Source organism: Tachysurus vachellii, chromosome 14 (genome assembly GCF_030014155.1).
Source record: "Tachysurus vachellii isolate PV-2020 chromosome 14, HZAU_Pvac_v1, whole genome shotgun sequence".
NCBI classification, from domain to species: domain Eukaryota; kingdom Metazoa; phylum Chordata; class Actinopteri; order Siluriformes; family Bagridae; genus Tachysurus; species Tachysurus vachellii.
This window is the reverse complement of record NC_083473.1, coordinates 13900416-13917399: the sequence shown is the minus strand read 5'-3', so window position 1 is coordinate 13917399 and position 16984 is coordinate 13900416. Positions and strand designations below refer to the sequence as shown.

General features: G+C 38.3%; 1 protein-coding gene across 3 annotated transcripts in view; it reads right to left on the bottom strand.

The window, feature by feature from the left end:
* Window positions 1–1125: 1125 nt before the first annotated feature.
* Window positions 1126–16984, bottom strand: part of lrrk2 (leucine-rich repeat kinase 2) — a 23095-nt gene continuing 7236 nt past the window's right edge. For all 3 annotated transcript variants that reach the window (XM_060886163.1, XM_060886161.1, XM_060886162.1), the window contains 36 exons: window positions 16801–16940; window positions 16584–16712; window positions 15594–15758; window positions 14339–14603; window positions 13505–13690; window positions 13303–13409; window positions 13141–13216; window positions 12835–13043; window positions 12018–12268; window positions 11766–11914; window positions 11585–11678; window positions 11306–11492; window positions 10896–11077; window positions 10507–10730; window positions 10292–10419; window positions 9927–10145; window positions 9594–9795; window positions 8783–8871; window positions 8507–8688; window positions 7946–8100; window positions 7623–7769; window positions 6860–7051; window positions 6612–6758; window positions 6369–6481; window positions 5741–5931; window positions 5480–5640; window positions 5048–5218; window positions 4816–4916; window positions 4506–4730; window positions 4023–4216; window positions 3845–3917; window positions 3530–3702; window positions 3224–3376; window positions 2576–2784; window positions 2368–2448; window positions 1126–2256 (listed from right to left, as the gene is read on the bottom strand). In XM_060886163.1, coding sequence (XP_060742146.1) covers window positions 2135–2256; window positions 2368–2448; window positions 2576–2784; window positions 3224–3376; window positions 3530–3702; window positions 3845–3917; window positions 4023–4216; window positions 4506–4730; window positions 4816–4916; window positions 5048–5218; window positions 5480–5640; window positions 5741–5931; window positions 6369–6481; window positions 6612–6758; window positions 6860–7051; window positions 7623–7769; window positions 7946–8100; window positions 8507–8688; window positions 8783–8871; window positions 9594–9795; window positions 9927–10145; window positions 10292–10419; window positions 10507–10730; window positions 10896–11077; window positions 11306–11492; window positions 11585–11678; window positions 11766–11914; window positions 12018–12268; window positions 12835–13043; window positions 13141–13216; window positions 13303–13409; window positions 13505–13690; window positions 14339–14603; window positions 15594–15758; window positions 16584–16712; window positions 16801–16940 — 5792 coding nt within the window. In that variant the 3' untranslated portion in view covers window positions 1126–2134. The remainder of the gene's footprint in view (window positions 2257–2367; window positions 2449–2575; window positions 2785–3223; window positions 3377–3529; window positions 3703–3844; window positions 3918–4022; window positions 4217–4505; window positions 4731–4815; window positions 4917–5047; window positions 5219–5479; window positions 5641–5740; window positions 5932–6368; window positions 6482–6611; window positions 6759–6859; window positions 7052–7622; window positions 7770–7945; window positions 8101–8506; window positions 8689–8782; window positions 8872–9593; window positions 9796–9926; window positions 10146–10291; window positions 10420–10506; window positions 10731–10895; window positions 11078–11305; window positions 11493–11584; window positions 11679–11765; window positions 11915–12017; window positions 12269–12834; window positions 13044–13140; window positions 13217–13302; window positions 13410–13504; window positions 13691–14338; window positions 14604–15593; window positions 15759–16583; window positions 16713–16800; window positions 16941–16984) is intronic.

Genomic DNA, 16984 nt, shown 5'->3' with positions numbered 1-16984 from the left:
CTGATAAGTGTCAGGCTCGACTAAGAGCTCAAGGGGAGACGCGCTTGATTCCTGCCCGGTTCCATAGAGACAGCGGTGCGGACTGATACATTTTGGGCAATGCGGCTTATTAAATATATGATAAATAGTAAGTTTTTCTGCGTGAGAAATACAATGTGTGACGGGATGCTTAATGCGCGATACTTGAGAGCCCTGAGTTAAATATGGAGCGGGACAAACACACAATAGCACAGGACATAAACAAAGCCTACGAGAACGCCCCTAGTGTTGAAACAGGATATAGTCCAAGGCATCCAAGACACAACGGAACTAGTGCAATAATAGACTATTGCTATATCATGTGATTAAAAATGTTAAAGTCAATACATTGAATTCAGTTCTCTTTTATCCAAATTCCTACATAATACAAGCAATCTGAAATTATATTTGTGTTCAGTTTAAAAAGCTTGGTCATGAATGCTTAGGTATTCCTCTGCTAAAATAAAATAAAGTTTATTCATTCTGTCCAGACAGCTGTCAAACTCCAGCATCTGCTGCCTCCTCTGACTTTCACAAACCAGTTCATTGCTTCATCCCTCGAGGCTCCCTTTGCTAAAAATGTATTAATATTCTATTGATATATCATAATACTACTTATATGCATTGTATGCATGTAAAATTTTATTAGGTATTCATGTCGATCCACATTGAAGTCTGTAAATGTATCTTGAGATCCTTGCATTAATTGAATACACAACTAAATCTAAAAGAGAAACGTCATTTATAATAACAAAAAAGTCACACCAAAACCTCAGACTGGTTTTGTTATGCTTACATATGTTATGCAACATGCGCCGTCAGTCTTAAAAGGTACTGAGAGTAGGGAGATCATGTAACATACTGGTTAATCCGTCTGAGCAGTGTCACTGGTTTCTCCACTAAGAACAAGAAAATCTACTAAATATCCTAATTTGCCTTTAGCTATGAGGCCAGTTCTACAAGAAGAGCTGTCAGTACCAAGAGCACCACTGAAGATGCCTGGATGCACACAGCTACATTGGAAAGAGACACTGATTCAGACTTTTTAACAATAATGGGCTGAACATGACACAACAGAGGTGTCCTTTTATTGATAAAATGTTTTTTTACTTAACAGTACAATAACGGTACAAAAATCACATTTTCATGCACAATAATTTTTTAAATAAAAATAAGCAATACATTGTTCTCCATTTTCCGCTTGTTGTCCAGTTCTTTCAAAAGTAGTTCAAGCAAAGCAACAGAGTTGAAAATCCCTTTCAAAAATAATCTGTGCCAAAGTATATTTGCAAATTTTTACACTAAAAAAAATGGGGCAGGGGAATGTAGTGCTTGTCTCAATGGGGACTAGGGAGAGGGAGTAATAAAGTTGTCAGCACGTTATAGTAAAACATTCTGATATGCATCAAATATTACATACTTGTAAATATAGTATTACTTCATAATAGCATTTATTATTATTATTATTATTATTATTATCATCATCATCATCATCATCATTATGCTTCTAACTCTAGTATTATTATATACCTTGGAATCAACAAATCTTTTGCTGTTTTTTAGGATTGTCATGTAAGGGGAAGAAAAGAAACATTCTGTCTGTTGCACTCTTACAGACTATTCCTACTGTAGTCATCTACTCTTTAGTGCCTAAAATTATATCAATAAACTGCTATCAAGATGAGGATCACATGTAATTGCACAAGTTCTGAAAGTGTCACCAGTTTATAAAATTACCACAATTCTCCAGCAGCTTGATCCATGAGATTATAAAATAAAGTTAAAAGAACAATGTATTTAACATTACACAAATGTAGATACCATTTAAAATGTTTACAATGAACATTATGAAATTTAAAGCAAAATATTTCTGCAGAGACAAATTAGCTTTTATACTGTAAAGGTATACAAGACAATGCTGTCCAAACAAAAGGCATCTTTAAATATGCATTTTAAAATGCTTTTTCTTGATTGTGCAACATTTTAAGCTAACCAAGTGAAAGCCTACACGGATCCCTTTTTCAGTCCCAATAAAATGACACGAATTCACAATTAGTGAACAGTGAGTGGTAAAACTTTACACTAGTGTCAGGTTTGGCAGATGTGAAAATAAAGTTCAGTCATAGGCCTGTTCTTGCATTTTGTATGTAATCTGCTCTCTCAGCTCATAGTGCCTGTTCAGATCCTTTACCTCCTGAGAGAGGGTATTATTCCACATCATCAACACAGCATCCTTATCTATCACACACAGACACAAAGACAGAGACAAAGAAAAGTTTTTGAAAAGGCTTGGAGAAACTTTCAAACTCCCTGAAATAAGGTAACTGAATCCTACAATAATGTTCTTACCTGATTGGGACTTGATTTTCTCTTGAGACACGTGAACACGTCTGCATAACATCAGGATCACACTTTTTTGGCCTTGTGTTTCTATAATAGTTAAAAAAAGTAAAGGTTTATCTTGTATTATGGAATGTTAGTGAGTTTTGCAAGGGTAGGTATAGTATAGACTTAAATGGTCTTATAGTATGAAGAAAAAAACATCAAAGACGGGTACCGATCATCACGGACGCCATAGTGCGCACTGAATGGCAGCCAGAGTTGATAACCTGCAGTAGCTGACGTGTAGACAGATCCAACAGCAGGATGTGTCCAGATGCAGTGCCTATCCACAGCGTGCCATTATGCTGTACCAGCAGAGCTTTCACACGAGCAAACAATGACTCCATTTCTTTGGAACTGTCAGCACTCACACCTCTTGCCTTCCTGTTTGGCACATAAGACATCCATACAACAATAATCATTCAGTATCCTAGTCCTCAGAATGGTAATTCTGATTACTATGCTGTAATAAGATTAATAAGACCTTATTACAGACTGATTGAAGACCTTATTACAGCTTGATTAGTACACTAAGAGCCCCATGTTACTGAAGGGGATTTCACACTGGTAGTTGAGTCTGAAGCATATCACAGTTTCCATGAATCACTGATAATCTAAAATCAGTATTTGAACCGTGAAGTGCACCATGGTACCAAAATTCAGAATACCCGTAGGAGGTGGTGTGAGTTCTGTTGCACTGAAACTGTGCCGCAAATGCTATAATGTGAACACAACTCGAACTCGGGAAGTAAATTATCTTGTGGATGTGTTTTAGCTGGTGACAACAACATTAGTTTCCACATGTATGTGTATCCAGTCTCACCTGAGTAACTGCACACAGTCGATGAAGTCAATCATCTTCCCGTTCTTCTTATCCCACACCTCTACACTGTGTCCTCCATTTTTGCTCAGATACACAAACTTTTCAACGACCAGCCGTGCGATACATGCCTTACTCCTGGCCAGATGCTGCTGACTGCTCAAGTAAAGCATAACAAAAACTGCATAAAATAGCTATAATTCAGATCTTGAGGACCATTAAATAAGAATAAAATCCTACACAAGTAATGTAAGAAATATAGATTTATTTCCTGCAATCATAGGAACTAATAACTGATTAAAAGTGGACCTTGTGTCTATACTCTTGGAGATGTCATAGTCCACAGTTAGAGAGAGCACCCTGGTGCCACAGCCAGCCCACAGAGTGGTACGATCCTGATAATGGCCAGATGGAGCCAGACACATCAGGGGTGTGTTCACATTCCCAACCTGTACAAGCTTCACTGGAGCACCATCAGCACACTGGGTTGTAAAAGTCCAGAATGATAGACAGCTTAAAGGCTAAAAAATAAATGGACTATATAACAATAACTATATTGAATCATTACAAACACATATTTTCTCAACATGGAAGTAAGCATATTTTAGCTGAAATACAGAATACCTTTATAACTGAATCTTCATAAATGACAAGCATTCCATCTGCTGTTCCCACTAATAGGTAGTTCTTTAAGCAGCTAAACAGAAAAAGTATAAAATCACATATAAAGTTGTAAAAACATCTGAAATAAAAATTTCATATTATCCAAAACCCCAGCCCTAACAGCAGATATAATCCTCACCTGCGCTGAGAAGGTGTGTGGAAGAAGAGTGAGGTCACTGCATCTTTCACTCTCTGTAAACAGTGCAAAACTTTAATGTTCCTTGTGTCCATAACAACCAGTGAGCCACTCTGTGTTCCTGCAACTAACCAGTCGTAGACTTCTCCAGGCATTTTAACAGTCACCAGACAGAGGACAGGGCTTTGGTCAATCTCCTGACAGATAAATACACATACAACCTTGAGTAAATAAGACTCACTAGGCCTGATTTCACCAAAATGCTAATGTAGCCTATAGGAAGTCATTTTATTTGGTTACTTCATACTGATGCTACTTGATTAGCTACATGTACAGGAAAAAAATATGCTCCCTATCTACTAAATAGAACGATGGCTATGCTTAATATTTAGCAAACATGATGAAAAGAATGTAATATATTAGGCTAGTAAAGTGTTGCTAAGCAGGATAACTATATTACTAAGCTATATTACCAATCCACATTACCTGTGTGGACTGTTTCTCTGTCTCTACATCCACACATGTGACAAAGCCAACCTTCTGGCTGCTACTGCCACCTCCCATCCACACTTGAGCCCCAGCACCACCATTCACACTTCCTCCCAAACCTCCACTAGGACAGGAAACAGCGAAACACTCGCAGGACAGCCCAGGCAGTGTCAGCTCACTAATTAAACACAGCATCTTTCCTGAGTTCAGACAGTCAAAAACCTACAGAAGAACAGAAACAAACAAGCAGAAGTGACATACACACTCAGAAACCATCACCAGGCTCTGAGTAATATAGGATTTTCACCTGTGCAGATGTGGGTCTGCTCTCTGGGGTCTCTCTCAGACACTCTTTCATTAGGTTCTGAAACCCTGGCCAGGGTGAACATTTGTAGTGTTTAACTGGGTCTAAAAAACAAAAACACAGACAGTGATATATAAGTTGTCAAGTATGGATGCAAGTTTCACAGTTTATGCATAAAGACCTGAAGATTAGAAAATGAAAACCTTCTCTCTTCTAGTCTAAAGTCTGGCATTACCCAGTAGCTTTCCCTGGATGGCTATTTCATCAAACTCGCTGGGAAACTTCAGGCCATCTGATATTCTCTCTCCGCAGGTCAGAAGATCATATAGCAGCAGTCCAAACGAATAAATATCTGCCTGAATGTTATAAATTACGTTTCCACGTGCAACCTCTGGTGCTCTGAACCCTGCAAGGAAACACAGAGTAAACGATTCAGCAATAATTCTAGAACACAGCAGCAGGAAAAAAAAAACATTTGAATATTGCTCTTGACACACACATATCTGGTGAATGAAAGAAGTAAAAATGTACTGTAAGTCTAGTTATCTGTCCAGACTGGACAAAAACCTTCATCTAAAAGCTGGTGAAATGTCAAATACAGCTGGCAAAGTTGCTCAGATTTTTTTGGCACCAGGTTTTTTCATTTTTTATTCATGTGAAGTGGTACCTGGAGTTCCTTCAGAGCTTTTGACTCCCATACTGCAGCAGTATTGAGCAATGCCATAGTCAGTAAGCTTAGCTATCATCTCTGAGTCAGTCTTAAGATTAAACAGCAGCACATTGTGAGGTTTCAGGTCCCGGTATATTATCATTGAAGAGTGCAAAAATCTGCATCAGTAACAGAGAGACAAGCCAATCACAGCATGTTAACTGGAACAGTATTCAGATAAATTACACTAACTGCAGTAAACAGTGCATGTATGCTTACCTGAGACCATCAGCCACCTGTAGTGCAATCCTGTGCTGAAGTTTGCGATTCAGACTGCAGTTTTCATGTTCAAACAGTGAGTCGAGAGAACCGCATGGAGCCAGTTCCATCACCAGCACATGGGGTGAGCTTCCTACAGCTAGTAGATCCACAAGACTAGGATGGTGTAGTCTGCCTAATACAACCAACTCCTGCATTAAAAGCACAACACCTTTTAACTGCTGTACATGTAAAATGACCTTTTTTCACCAATAGGAGATGTATTTATTCATATTGTTTACTATTAATTGTTTACTAAACCCACTTTGAGTTACAGGTGTCTGGCTTAAACCCAAGTGCCCAAGTGTAAGAAATAAATATCTTAGTTAAGAAATGTATATATTCTTTCATACTCTGTAACTAACAAAAGGAAAGAAAGAATGAATGAATAAATGAATGTATGAACAGAAATCTCATGCTTTGTGAACCCTAGGGGACCCTGCACCACACTTTGAGAACCATTAACTAAATGATATGATCAGACAGAAACTTGGTTCCTCAGGAGATAAACAGATAGAAACAGCTATGAAGGAAGTGCTATATATAAGCCCAAGAAATACAACTGCAGCCCAATTAGATGAAAGATTACCTGTCTGACTAATCTATGAACATAGAGATCGGATGCATGTTTGTTGAAGATCTTCACAGCGACATCTTCATTTTTATATACTGCTCTGTACACTGAGCCGAAGCCTCCATTTCCTGTAGTTAAAACAGCACACTATTAGAGTGATCAACAACCTCTAGTTGTGGTGAAACAAATCTGTGTAAATACAACATAAACAATTATAAACTGTAAAGGACTTGCTTATAGAATATGGTGTCTACTGACCAAGCAGGTACTCTTCAGAAAGATCCATTTCTAGTTCCTCAGGGTCCAACATGATTCTAGCTGGCTGGTCACTCAGCATGAGGTCAGGGCAAATCTGGGAGGTGGGGATTGTACAGCAAGGATCTTCTGGGTTCACCAATAGACCATCTAAAATGTCAGAAATAATACATTTAAAAAATAATACATAATGAAGTAGTTTGGTTTGAATACATGCAAAAAAGATATGTAGATAAGCATGATGGTGATACTTTTATCACTGTGTTTAAGCAGATCCTGCAGCAGCATCTTGTTCCAGTCCTGTGTGTCGTCAAAGCTATAAAACGCCCACCTCTTCAGCAGCGTCTCCCCATCACCTTGTATATCGGTGTTGAGGAGGCCAGGAAACCACTCCTCCAGGACAGAGTCAATGTGATCAACCACCTGGCCTAACAACACATGACCTATACAAATGGCAGACAGCTCAGCTCATCTCGGATGAATCCTCCAACATTTCACATTAAAAAGCAATTTTATTCTGGGTTTCATTCAGATTTGTTTTTTTTAAAAACCTCACAGATTACTATAGGAGCATTTCCAGAAATAGTCCAGTACAGTTCCACAATTCTTAAAAACTGACCTGACTGCTAGTATTCCAGTCATAGCCAAGTGCCTTAAATTATATCTTCAGACTGCTTGGGATAGTATTGACATTTTACATTTTTCACATTTAAATAATGTTAGTGAAGGAATGAAGGCTTTCAAGATCTCTACAAAAGCACTGTTCTTGATCAAATCACACTATAAAATGCAATTAATTGGCCAACAGTAGGTAAATATTACTTTCTTGCATTAGTGTCTTGTAATTATGCCCTGAGGAAGACTATTGTACCAGCAACAACAACAAAAAAAAAACCATAAATCGAATCTGAATGGTGAATGTTTTTGAGATACTGAAGTAGCAGAAATAAATCACCTACTGTATCAAACACAAATGACTGAAAGACAAAGATGAGTATTTAAAAAAAAATGCACCTTTACGTGAACAAGGAACAGTGATCCTAACAAAGCTGGCTGTGCTGTTCACAACTGAAAAGGCTTCCACTAGGTAGTAAGCCTCAGTAGACCAGTTCATGTATACGCCTGTCCTCCAGTAATTTTGATTCAGCCTCAAAGGTTTCTCTGGAGCAAAGATAGAAATTGATAGAGTTCAGACACATTGAATTATGTTTAGAACACCAATTTTACTTTAAAATTTTGATCATCATATCATTTTGAGGGTGTATTTGTTTTACGTTTTTCTTGTTCGTTCTGGTTAGAAAGCTTTCAATGAGATAATTGCAGCCTGACGGTCTTACCTTTACCATGGAGCATGAAGGTGGAGGCCTCCAGAAGCTGGCTGATCAGTTTGGACCAGAAGCCCATAGGGAAATAAGGCATTTCATAGACTCTCACAATGATCTCTGAATTCTCACAGTGAGGAATCTCAATCACCGGCTTGTGATCAGACAAACTGTACAGACAAGATACAAAGTGATAAGTAGGATTCATTTAAAAACAAATATTAGGTCCATAACATAAGATTTAAAGCAGTATATTGAATATTTGCTCTAATTTTTGTTTGTAAATGGTATTTTCTATCATTTCTGTTATCAACATTAAAAGTTTTACTTCTGGAAATCAAGAATTGTTTGGAAGAAGCATGGTAGAAGATATTATTTCAGATATAATATATCTGAAATAATATTTTGGATATAATATTTTATTTATTTATATTTGCTTTGTTTACTTGGTACTCCTACACATGGACAATTCACCTACATTTTATTATAATATACAGATTTTCTAAATTCATATGACGTGCAGTTTTATATCATAATACACACAAAGAATCTGGATGTGTTTTGAATAAAACCTACCTGCAGTGCACCAGTAGATGCTCTTCTCCCAAGGGCAAGACGATGTGGAACTTCTCCAGCAGTTTGAAGTAATGCATGAGTCGTCCTTTTGGAAAGCAGCGGCTCTCGCTGAGACATTTCTCCACAACTGAGCGCTGCATCACCCCTCTTGAGTTCTCACAAAGGCTCTTCTGATTCAGCATCTACAACCAGATAATTCAACACAAAGATCACACCTCTACTTCATTGGATGTACTTAATTTATTATGTGTATTTGAGGATGTATTTGTGTGTAACCTGTGAGATGGTGTTGCAGACCCATTGGGGATCAATGAAATACAAGTCTCTGAGTTGCAGTGCAGGGTCATCAAAGTGCAGGAGCACACCTGGGATTTCATATACAAACACACACACACAAACACACACACACACACACACAATGAGTGACTTAAACACTAACAGTGAAAGCAGTACAGCATGATGCAAGTAACATGAACCTAAAAACTGACTCATCAAAAGAAAAACAGGTGACCTGTTGACCTAGAATTTTGCCATTTAATCCATATTGAAGTATATCTAGTAAAAGGTTTAGCAATATGAAGGCCTCACTTCTCTATATGGAACCACAATCTATAAAGCTATATTAAAGCGTTAATAGTTGCTCATGATAATAGCTGATCTTGTACATATTTTGTGAAAACTCATACATCACAAAGACAAACATGAATGAATGTGGGTTTTACTCATATTTATGTCATATTATTAAATCATAAATTTATTACAACCATTAAGAAATAATGTCTTTTCCTTCATTTTTCAATGAGATATATAAAATACAATAGTACAATGCATATAAAATCTTTGGAATTCTTTTCTCAGGATACTAGAACTAGCATTAGTCTGTACGTACAAACACTGAGTAATACTGTACATGTAAGAAAATCAATTACTCCAGCACTAATTGTGTAAAACTAATCTTATCCACTTAGTTCTACACTGCAGTTTAAGACCATGGAGCAAAATGAATTAAAACAGGGCAAAATGAAGCAATTTATGATACAATAATTACACTTAGACACAAACAGGCAGAATCAGAAAGTTCTCTCACCAGTCTCACTGAGGAAGCGAATTGCGTGAGCAAGTTCTCCCTCCTCCAGCAGTAGCTGGTTCTCCTCAATGAGCTGCAGGAGATGTTGGTGTCTGAGCACAGGAAACTCAACAGGCACACGACTCCGCTCCTGTAGAAGCCTCCGCTCCAACTCAACATAACAATCTGGGACCAGCTGCCCCATCACCGGCTGCCCCTGGATCTGCACAGAGGACGCAATTCTCTTAAATAAGAGTAAAATTTAAAAAAATGTCTCTGTGTTCAGGAAAAATACATGATTTGTCTATTCATAATTTTCAGCCTCATTGCCAACTTCATTTGACAGAAAATCACCTTAAAGCTGCTGGCCTCTCTGGCGATGGCCTTGCGCAGTCTGCTGATAGAGTCTGACTCCTCATAAGCACACAGCATGTGGCGCTCTCTGATGGTTGGGAAAAGTGGCTGGGACAACACCTCCTCCTGAACCTTGAGCGCACACTCCTGTATCAGGTCATCATCACATACGTCCAAATGAGTGCCCACCAAAATCACAGGACAGACAGGAGCAAATGCCTATGAAAGCCAAAGAAAGAGAACAATGAAAGGTTTTCAGAGTGCTCAAAATGTTTGCATGTTGCATGTACCCACGCATCTGGGTAATACTATTACATGCCAAACTTGGCATGTAAATTTCTTAAATTGCACAAATTTGAACTCACTTTAATATTGAAGAGCCATGGTCTGATGGTGTCCAGCTCACTGACTCCTTTACTCAGGTCATACAGCACCAAATACAGAGCTTTGGAACTCATTAATTGAGAATGGTAGTCACTGTACTCCACTCCACCTGCATGAACACAAGACAGTTGAAGTTTTTCTGCTTTATGTCTGTTTTATAAGCATTAGTGAGACTTATAACACCTGAGATTCCGACCTGAGAAGTCCCACACGTTCAGGACCATGTTTTTCCTATCGCGGTCTTTGATGCTCCAGTCTCTGACGGTGATGCTTGTAGAGTGTGTGTCAAAGTAAAACTGGGAACGTTTGCACTTCATCAGCTGCTGGATCAGAGTGGTCTTCCCACTGCCTGCATTCCCCACTACTATTAGCTTCATCCGGAAATAAGGAACAGCCTTGTTCAGACGATGCTGAAAGTGCCTGAACAAGAGTTAAAGCTCCAATTGTGAAATGCAGAACAAAAATTTGGTCATGCAAGTACACCTTTAATAGCACATGCACTGATGTGGCAATACTGTCTTTAGTACAAGGAGAACAGCACACACACCTCTGTTAAAAAAAAAGAAAATGTACACCGTGACAAACCTGACAATGTCTTTGGTCTTGTTACCAATGTGTTTGAGATTCAGTTGTAGTTGCAGTCTGTCCAAGGGCAAATCCCACAGTCGAACCAGCTTCCCTATCTCATCAGGAAAAGAGCGCAGACCAGTGTTACCACTGACATCCAGAGAGGTCAACTCCTCCAGCAGCCCGATCTGACGAGGGAGCTACAGTAACAACAACGGTGCAAGGATAGTGAGAGCCTGACTGTGCGTAGGAAAACTTAGAACACACTGCAGAGATAATTACAAACCCCTACGAAGCCCTGAAATGAAGCATTCAAAATATGTAAAAAATAGAATATTAGTCAAAGCTTATCTGTTAAACTATATTCTCTGCATATATTCTGTATTCTCAATTAAAGTAAAAAGAAAACACACTGATTGCTACAGTACCTCAGTGAGCTTGTTATCACTCAGATGCAGTTTCTCCAGACGCATCCATGGATCCACAGGTTCTTTGAGGTCCAGCACAGAGATCTGGTTTTCACTAAATATCAGCTCTCTTAAGTTAGCACTAGCCCAGGCAGTTGGACCTGGCAGAACCCTGATTCTGTTGCTCCTCATGTCCACCGACCGCAAACTAAACACAGGATGCATCAGACAAGCATGTCAAGACCTCCATAATATTTAGAATTAAAGTAAGTAGAGTACATATCATTTTAAAACACCTACTTCGATAGATTGGTAATTGATTCTGGTACACTTTCAAAGGTGTTCTGGGATAATTTCAGTGTTATTATTTTAGAAGGAAGGTGTAACATACTACCTATAAAAAGATGGTTATTATATAAAACCAGAAAACAGAAAGTTACTTATTAAAAATTCTAAATGCTTTATAATGAAATATACTTACTAAGATGGTTAACTGAGGCATTGAATGTTTCCAGTTTGGTGCATGCAGTCAAAAAGCCATCAGAGATCACTGTCAGTTTATTCTTTGAAACATCAAACACCTTCATTTCAGCAAGAGAGAGAGGAAGGGAGAGTTCTGAGATTTGATTCCTGAGGAAAACAAGAGAAGAGAAGAATGCAATGGGGCGAATAACAACAATCCAATCGCTACAATAACTACATTTAGTTTTTGGAAACACATTTTGTGTCATACCCCTCTAGTGAGAGTTCTTCTAGATTTTTCATGACTTGGCTGAGATTGTATGGAAAACCAGTGATGTGGTTGAAAGAAAGGTTCAGCTGGCGGAGCGTCGGACAGCACACACGTGGGTCCAAACAGAGCTCAGGGCCGACACTGTTCCGTGACACATTCAGCATGCTTAATGAAGGTAGGCTCAACAGTTCAGCAGGAAGTGAGTGCAACTGGTTGCCTTGAAGATCAAGACGAGTGAGGCTTCGCAAGCTCTAAAAGAATTAATCGCAAAGTGTTGAAATTCTTGTCACTCAGACGCAATTGTGGAACCTGCTGTAATTCACGAAGCTAGAAACTTTTCAAAATTCTAAATTAGAAATAATATAATGACATCCTTATCAAAATAAAGTTACTATTGTAGAAAGTGCATGAGTATGACATTACCAAATTGCATGTTTCATAAAACAAAATTATTCAAATCTAAATTAAAATGGATTAAAATGCTTAATTAATAAAAAAAAAAACACAAAAACAAATAAACAAATCAAATGTTAGTCTATTATGCCATTATCTATAATTTTCATTTCATTATCATTAATGAGCAGCATGCTTTTGTGTTTGATAAGTTAATAAGGTTCATTATTGCGGTATGAACACAAAATTAATATATTGGGTAAATTACTGTTAGAACCACTGTTCACTCTTAAATATGAATTGTGAGAAAGTTAACATTATTACTGAACTCTGAATAAACTCATACACTGCTAATTAAAATTCTACCATTTAGAAGAATTAAGAACATTTTTTTCCCATATTGAATACCGCTTGTCAATGGTACCTGACACAGAGCACTGGGAAACTCGGCTAGGCTGTTGCTGCTCAAATCCAGCCGTAGTAGATGTTGAAGCAGTTGTTGCACACTACCATCATCCATCAAGCATGAGAGAGAGTCTAGCTCATTGCCTGATAGGTCTAGCAGTCTGATATGATCTCTGACCGCATTTGACAGTAATACTCCAGGTGATGAACTCTCAGAAGAAAACAGTCCTGCAGATGTAAAAGAAAGGAACGGCCACTGACAGTACATTATCAATATCCATGACAAACACAAGCAATTTAATGCATTATTACATTAGTATTGTACCTCGCTGGGTCTTGCCCTTAGTACTTGCCAGTCTCTTTTTATTGGATTGACTGAGATTAGGGCTGCTGTTGCTTCCCTACAACGATTAATAAAAAAAAAAAGTATCAAAATAAAGTATTAAACAGTTCACAATTTTCAGCTGACACAAGGCTTCGATCTCACCTCTGAAATATCACGTCTAGATCTCTCCTGCTGCCTCACTTTAGAGCGCCCCCTCAATTCCTCTGGTGAATCGCAGTAGGTCCTCCCTGATGCAGGGCTATCACTTCCTAGAAAGGGGCAGCAGTAAAGGCTAATGACATTCAGAGTCAATTATAAATCCAAAATGTTCTCCATTAAAAATAAGAATAAAAAATTATTTTACCATCACTCTCCATGCCATCAAGTGTAAAAAACATGTTTCCATCCAGAGATGTGTGAAAAGATTCATCACTTTCATCATCAGAGAAATATTGTGAAGTATTCCCACCACTTTGTGAACCCAAAACACCAATCTGACTCCTCCCTTTCTGCAGGGACTGTATCTGCCTTGCCAGCCACTGCCCTTTACCTAAACACACAGGAACAACTAAATCACACACACTCATACAGAAAATCAGCTGAAATATCCTTATATACATATTGATCTTTGATTGAGGAATGCTACGTTCACACATACAGTGATTTTATTACTGCAAGCATACAGACGTTTCTACTCTCGGTTGCCATAGCAATAATGTTTATCATTGTAAATCATTAACTAGCATTCAAAATGTTTTCTTGCTCTTTGTGCTCTTTTCCACAGACCACATATGCTCTACTCCATCTGTTAGCCAATAGTTTTTGTTGAAGGAAGAAAAATAAAGGAAAATGAAAATCTTGAATACATACTAGGATTTTTTCTCACCAAGATTTTGCTCAAAATTAACTACTATTTTTTATATAATGATTATCATTAAAATTTAGGAACAAATACTTTTCTCATTTTATATATACAAAAATGTCTTTCACATTTTACTCTGTAATGATAAGTAAAAAGCTGAAAATCAAAATAAAATGTAACACATTTCACATTATTGTATGTATATTTAAAAAGGTCAATTTACAAATATTTACAAATAAGTGTACATATAATTACTATATAAGTAATAAAAACAAATAAATATAATACCACACAATCCAAAATGTATTAGAAGCTCATAATTAATGCTTTACTTACTAATCCTTTTCTGTGCAGTAAGGGGAACTCTGTGTTCGGAGAGCAGTGCATTGAGCCATACGGCATCGAGATGGCCGAGCCTGAAGCCTCCTAAGCAGAGGGCGCAGTTTGCATGGTCGAGACCGAGACGAGCCAGCAGGAGGATGACCACAGGGCTGTCTCTCCTCCTCACACACACACTCAAAGCCCCACGCAACTGCTGCTCATGCACACCACTGCTGACTAACACCTCGACCAGAGCCAGTGGGCCACCATGCTCACACACCTGCATACACACACAGTCATGTATACAGCTGTGCATCTTTCATTCTCACGTATAAGGGTGCAACGCTCTGAACTACCAACAGATCCACTCATAAGACATAAATTTACTCCTGTTCTGAATATTACTTGCTATTATAAATAGAAATAATATTTAACAGAATCGACTCAGGGGGCACGGTGGCTTAGTGGTTAGCATGTTCGCCTCACACCTCCAGGGTTGGGGGTTCGATTCCCGCCTCCGCCTTGTGTGTGTGGAGTTTGCATGTTCTCCCCGTGCCTCGGGGGTTTCCTCCGGGTACTCTGGTTTCCTCCCCCGGTCCAAAGACATGCATGGTAGGTTGATTGGCATCTCTGGAAAATTGTCCCTAGTGTGTGATTGCGTGAGTGAATGAGAGTGTGTGTGTGCCCTGCGATGGGTTGGCACTCCGTCCAGGGTGTATCCTGCCTTGATGCCCGATGACGTTTGAGAGGCACAGGCTCCCCGTGACCCGAGGTAGTTCGGATAAGCGGTAGAAAATAAGTGAGAGAGTGAGTGAGAGAATCGACTCACAAACAGACTCACTCCTGATGGTAGATGCGTACTTGTGTAGGTATGTATGTGATATCATGGGGTTGAGTGACTAAAATAACAGTTTACTTTAGTTTCTGCATATTTATAAAAGGGAAGTTGTTTTTAAGCTTTTCTAAAGATCTGAATACAATTTACAAAATGAAACTATTAAGTACATGCATTAAAGTCAGCACAGTTTTGACCCAGACAAAACAAGATGGAAATCTCAATTTCATTTTTCAATTAAATTCAATTCAATTTATTTGTATTGCTCTTTAAACGATTCACATTGTTTCAAAGCAGCTTTAGAAGTATAGAAACAGAAGAAAAGATTTAAGATTTAAAATTAATTAAAATATATTAATTTAAATTTTAAAATACTATATACATCTACTATAAGCATCTATCCCTAGTCTGTCTCAGTGGAAAGTGTAATGTCACCTGATATATCAGAGACTCTGTCTTGGTTTTCTTGTTGACGTCAGTTCCAAGCTGTATAAGACACTCGGCCATGACGACGTCACCCTCCTTACACGCCCTCTCCAGCATGCGGTAGTGGATCTCACTGTCTACCACCATCTTCGACAGACACAGGCAGCTGAGCTTCTGGAGATGACGCACATGTTTTTCATATTTAGAAAGACAACCAAGAACTAATTTTGGCATCTTTTTTCTTTTTTTGATGTACTTATAGAAGAGAAGAAAATTGATTAGAAGTTTTGTATTTTATATAAGTGAAAACTGACTTATAATTATGATGGATGCCTAAGAACTATTATAAACACGTAGGTATTTTCTTTTAAACCCCATTTTGGTCAGCTACTAATTCTCACCCAGCAGCTAACTTTATCTCGCTATCATACTACAGCATCATACTGCATCACAGCTCAGCATAACATACCAGGAGGAAAGCATTGCCTTATTTCACAAACATGAGCATACAGAAGCCCATGATTGTTTAGTGCTACTCTGACTGACAGGGGCGAGAGCAAGCACAGCTGATTTTCTTCCCTTGGCTATACAGTAGCTTCTGATGATATGACGAATGCTTTTCTGTTCAGAATCATATTATGAATTGTTTATACAAGCCATGTGTAAAAAAAATTCTAATTCATTATAGTTCATGCTTTCAAGGTTGAGACAACTATGTTCTAGAAGGTAGAATTCTGTGTTTATGGTGTATTAACACTGTTGTGGGTCTGTTTGAATGAGGCGTATTGGGAAATGCAAATGTAACTAGAATCAGTTTTTACTGTTTTGCTTCAATGGACAGTTAACATACATAAAACTTCATAAAAAATTGACTGACATTCGCTCATTATTTTTTGCCCTATCAAGGATTCCTGTTCTTTTCTCAGTAATGTGAAACATTACAATTCTCTGTGATGACTGGACATACAATATTAACAGACATATATACGCCTGACTCACTAGGTCATTTTTATGATCAGGAGAGCTTTCCCTCAATTGTTGGAAGATCTCTTTTTCAAAGCCTTCTTTCTCCAGCTCGGTCGCTGCTCCTGAGAAGGTGTCCAACAGTTTCCATATCACCTGCAAAGCCTGCAGACCAAACAATGAAATAAAACTCAGACCTTTCATGAGGTCATGAGAGTAAATGTCTAAATTCTCATTTCAGGTCGTTTCTCACTTCTATCCGTATCTCTGTGTTGCTCTTGTGCTGCCTTAAAGAGGCGACAAGAACCGACACCAACACGGGCACCATCATGTGCGACAGCTTCTTTTTTGAGATGAGTTGAAACAGGAGTCTCAGACCCCAATAGTGAATCTCTACACAAATATAAGGTGTTGGTTTACACTTCATCTGACAGATT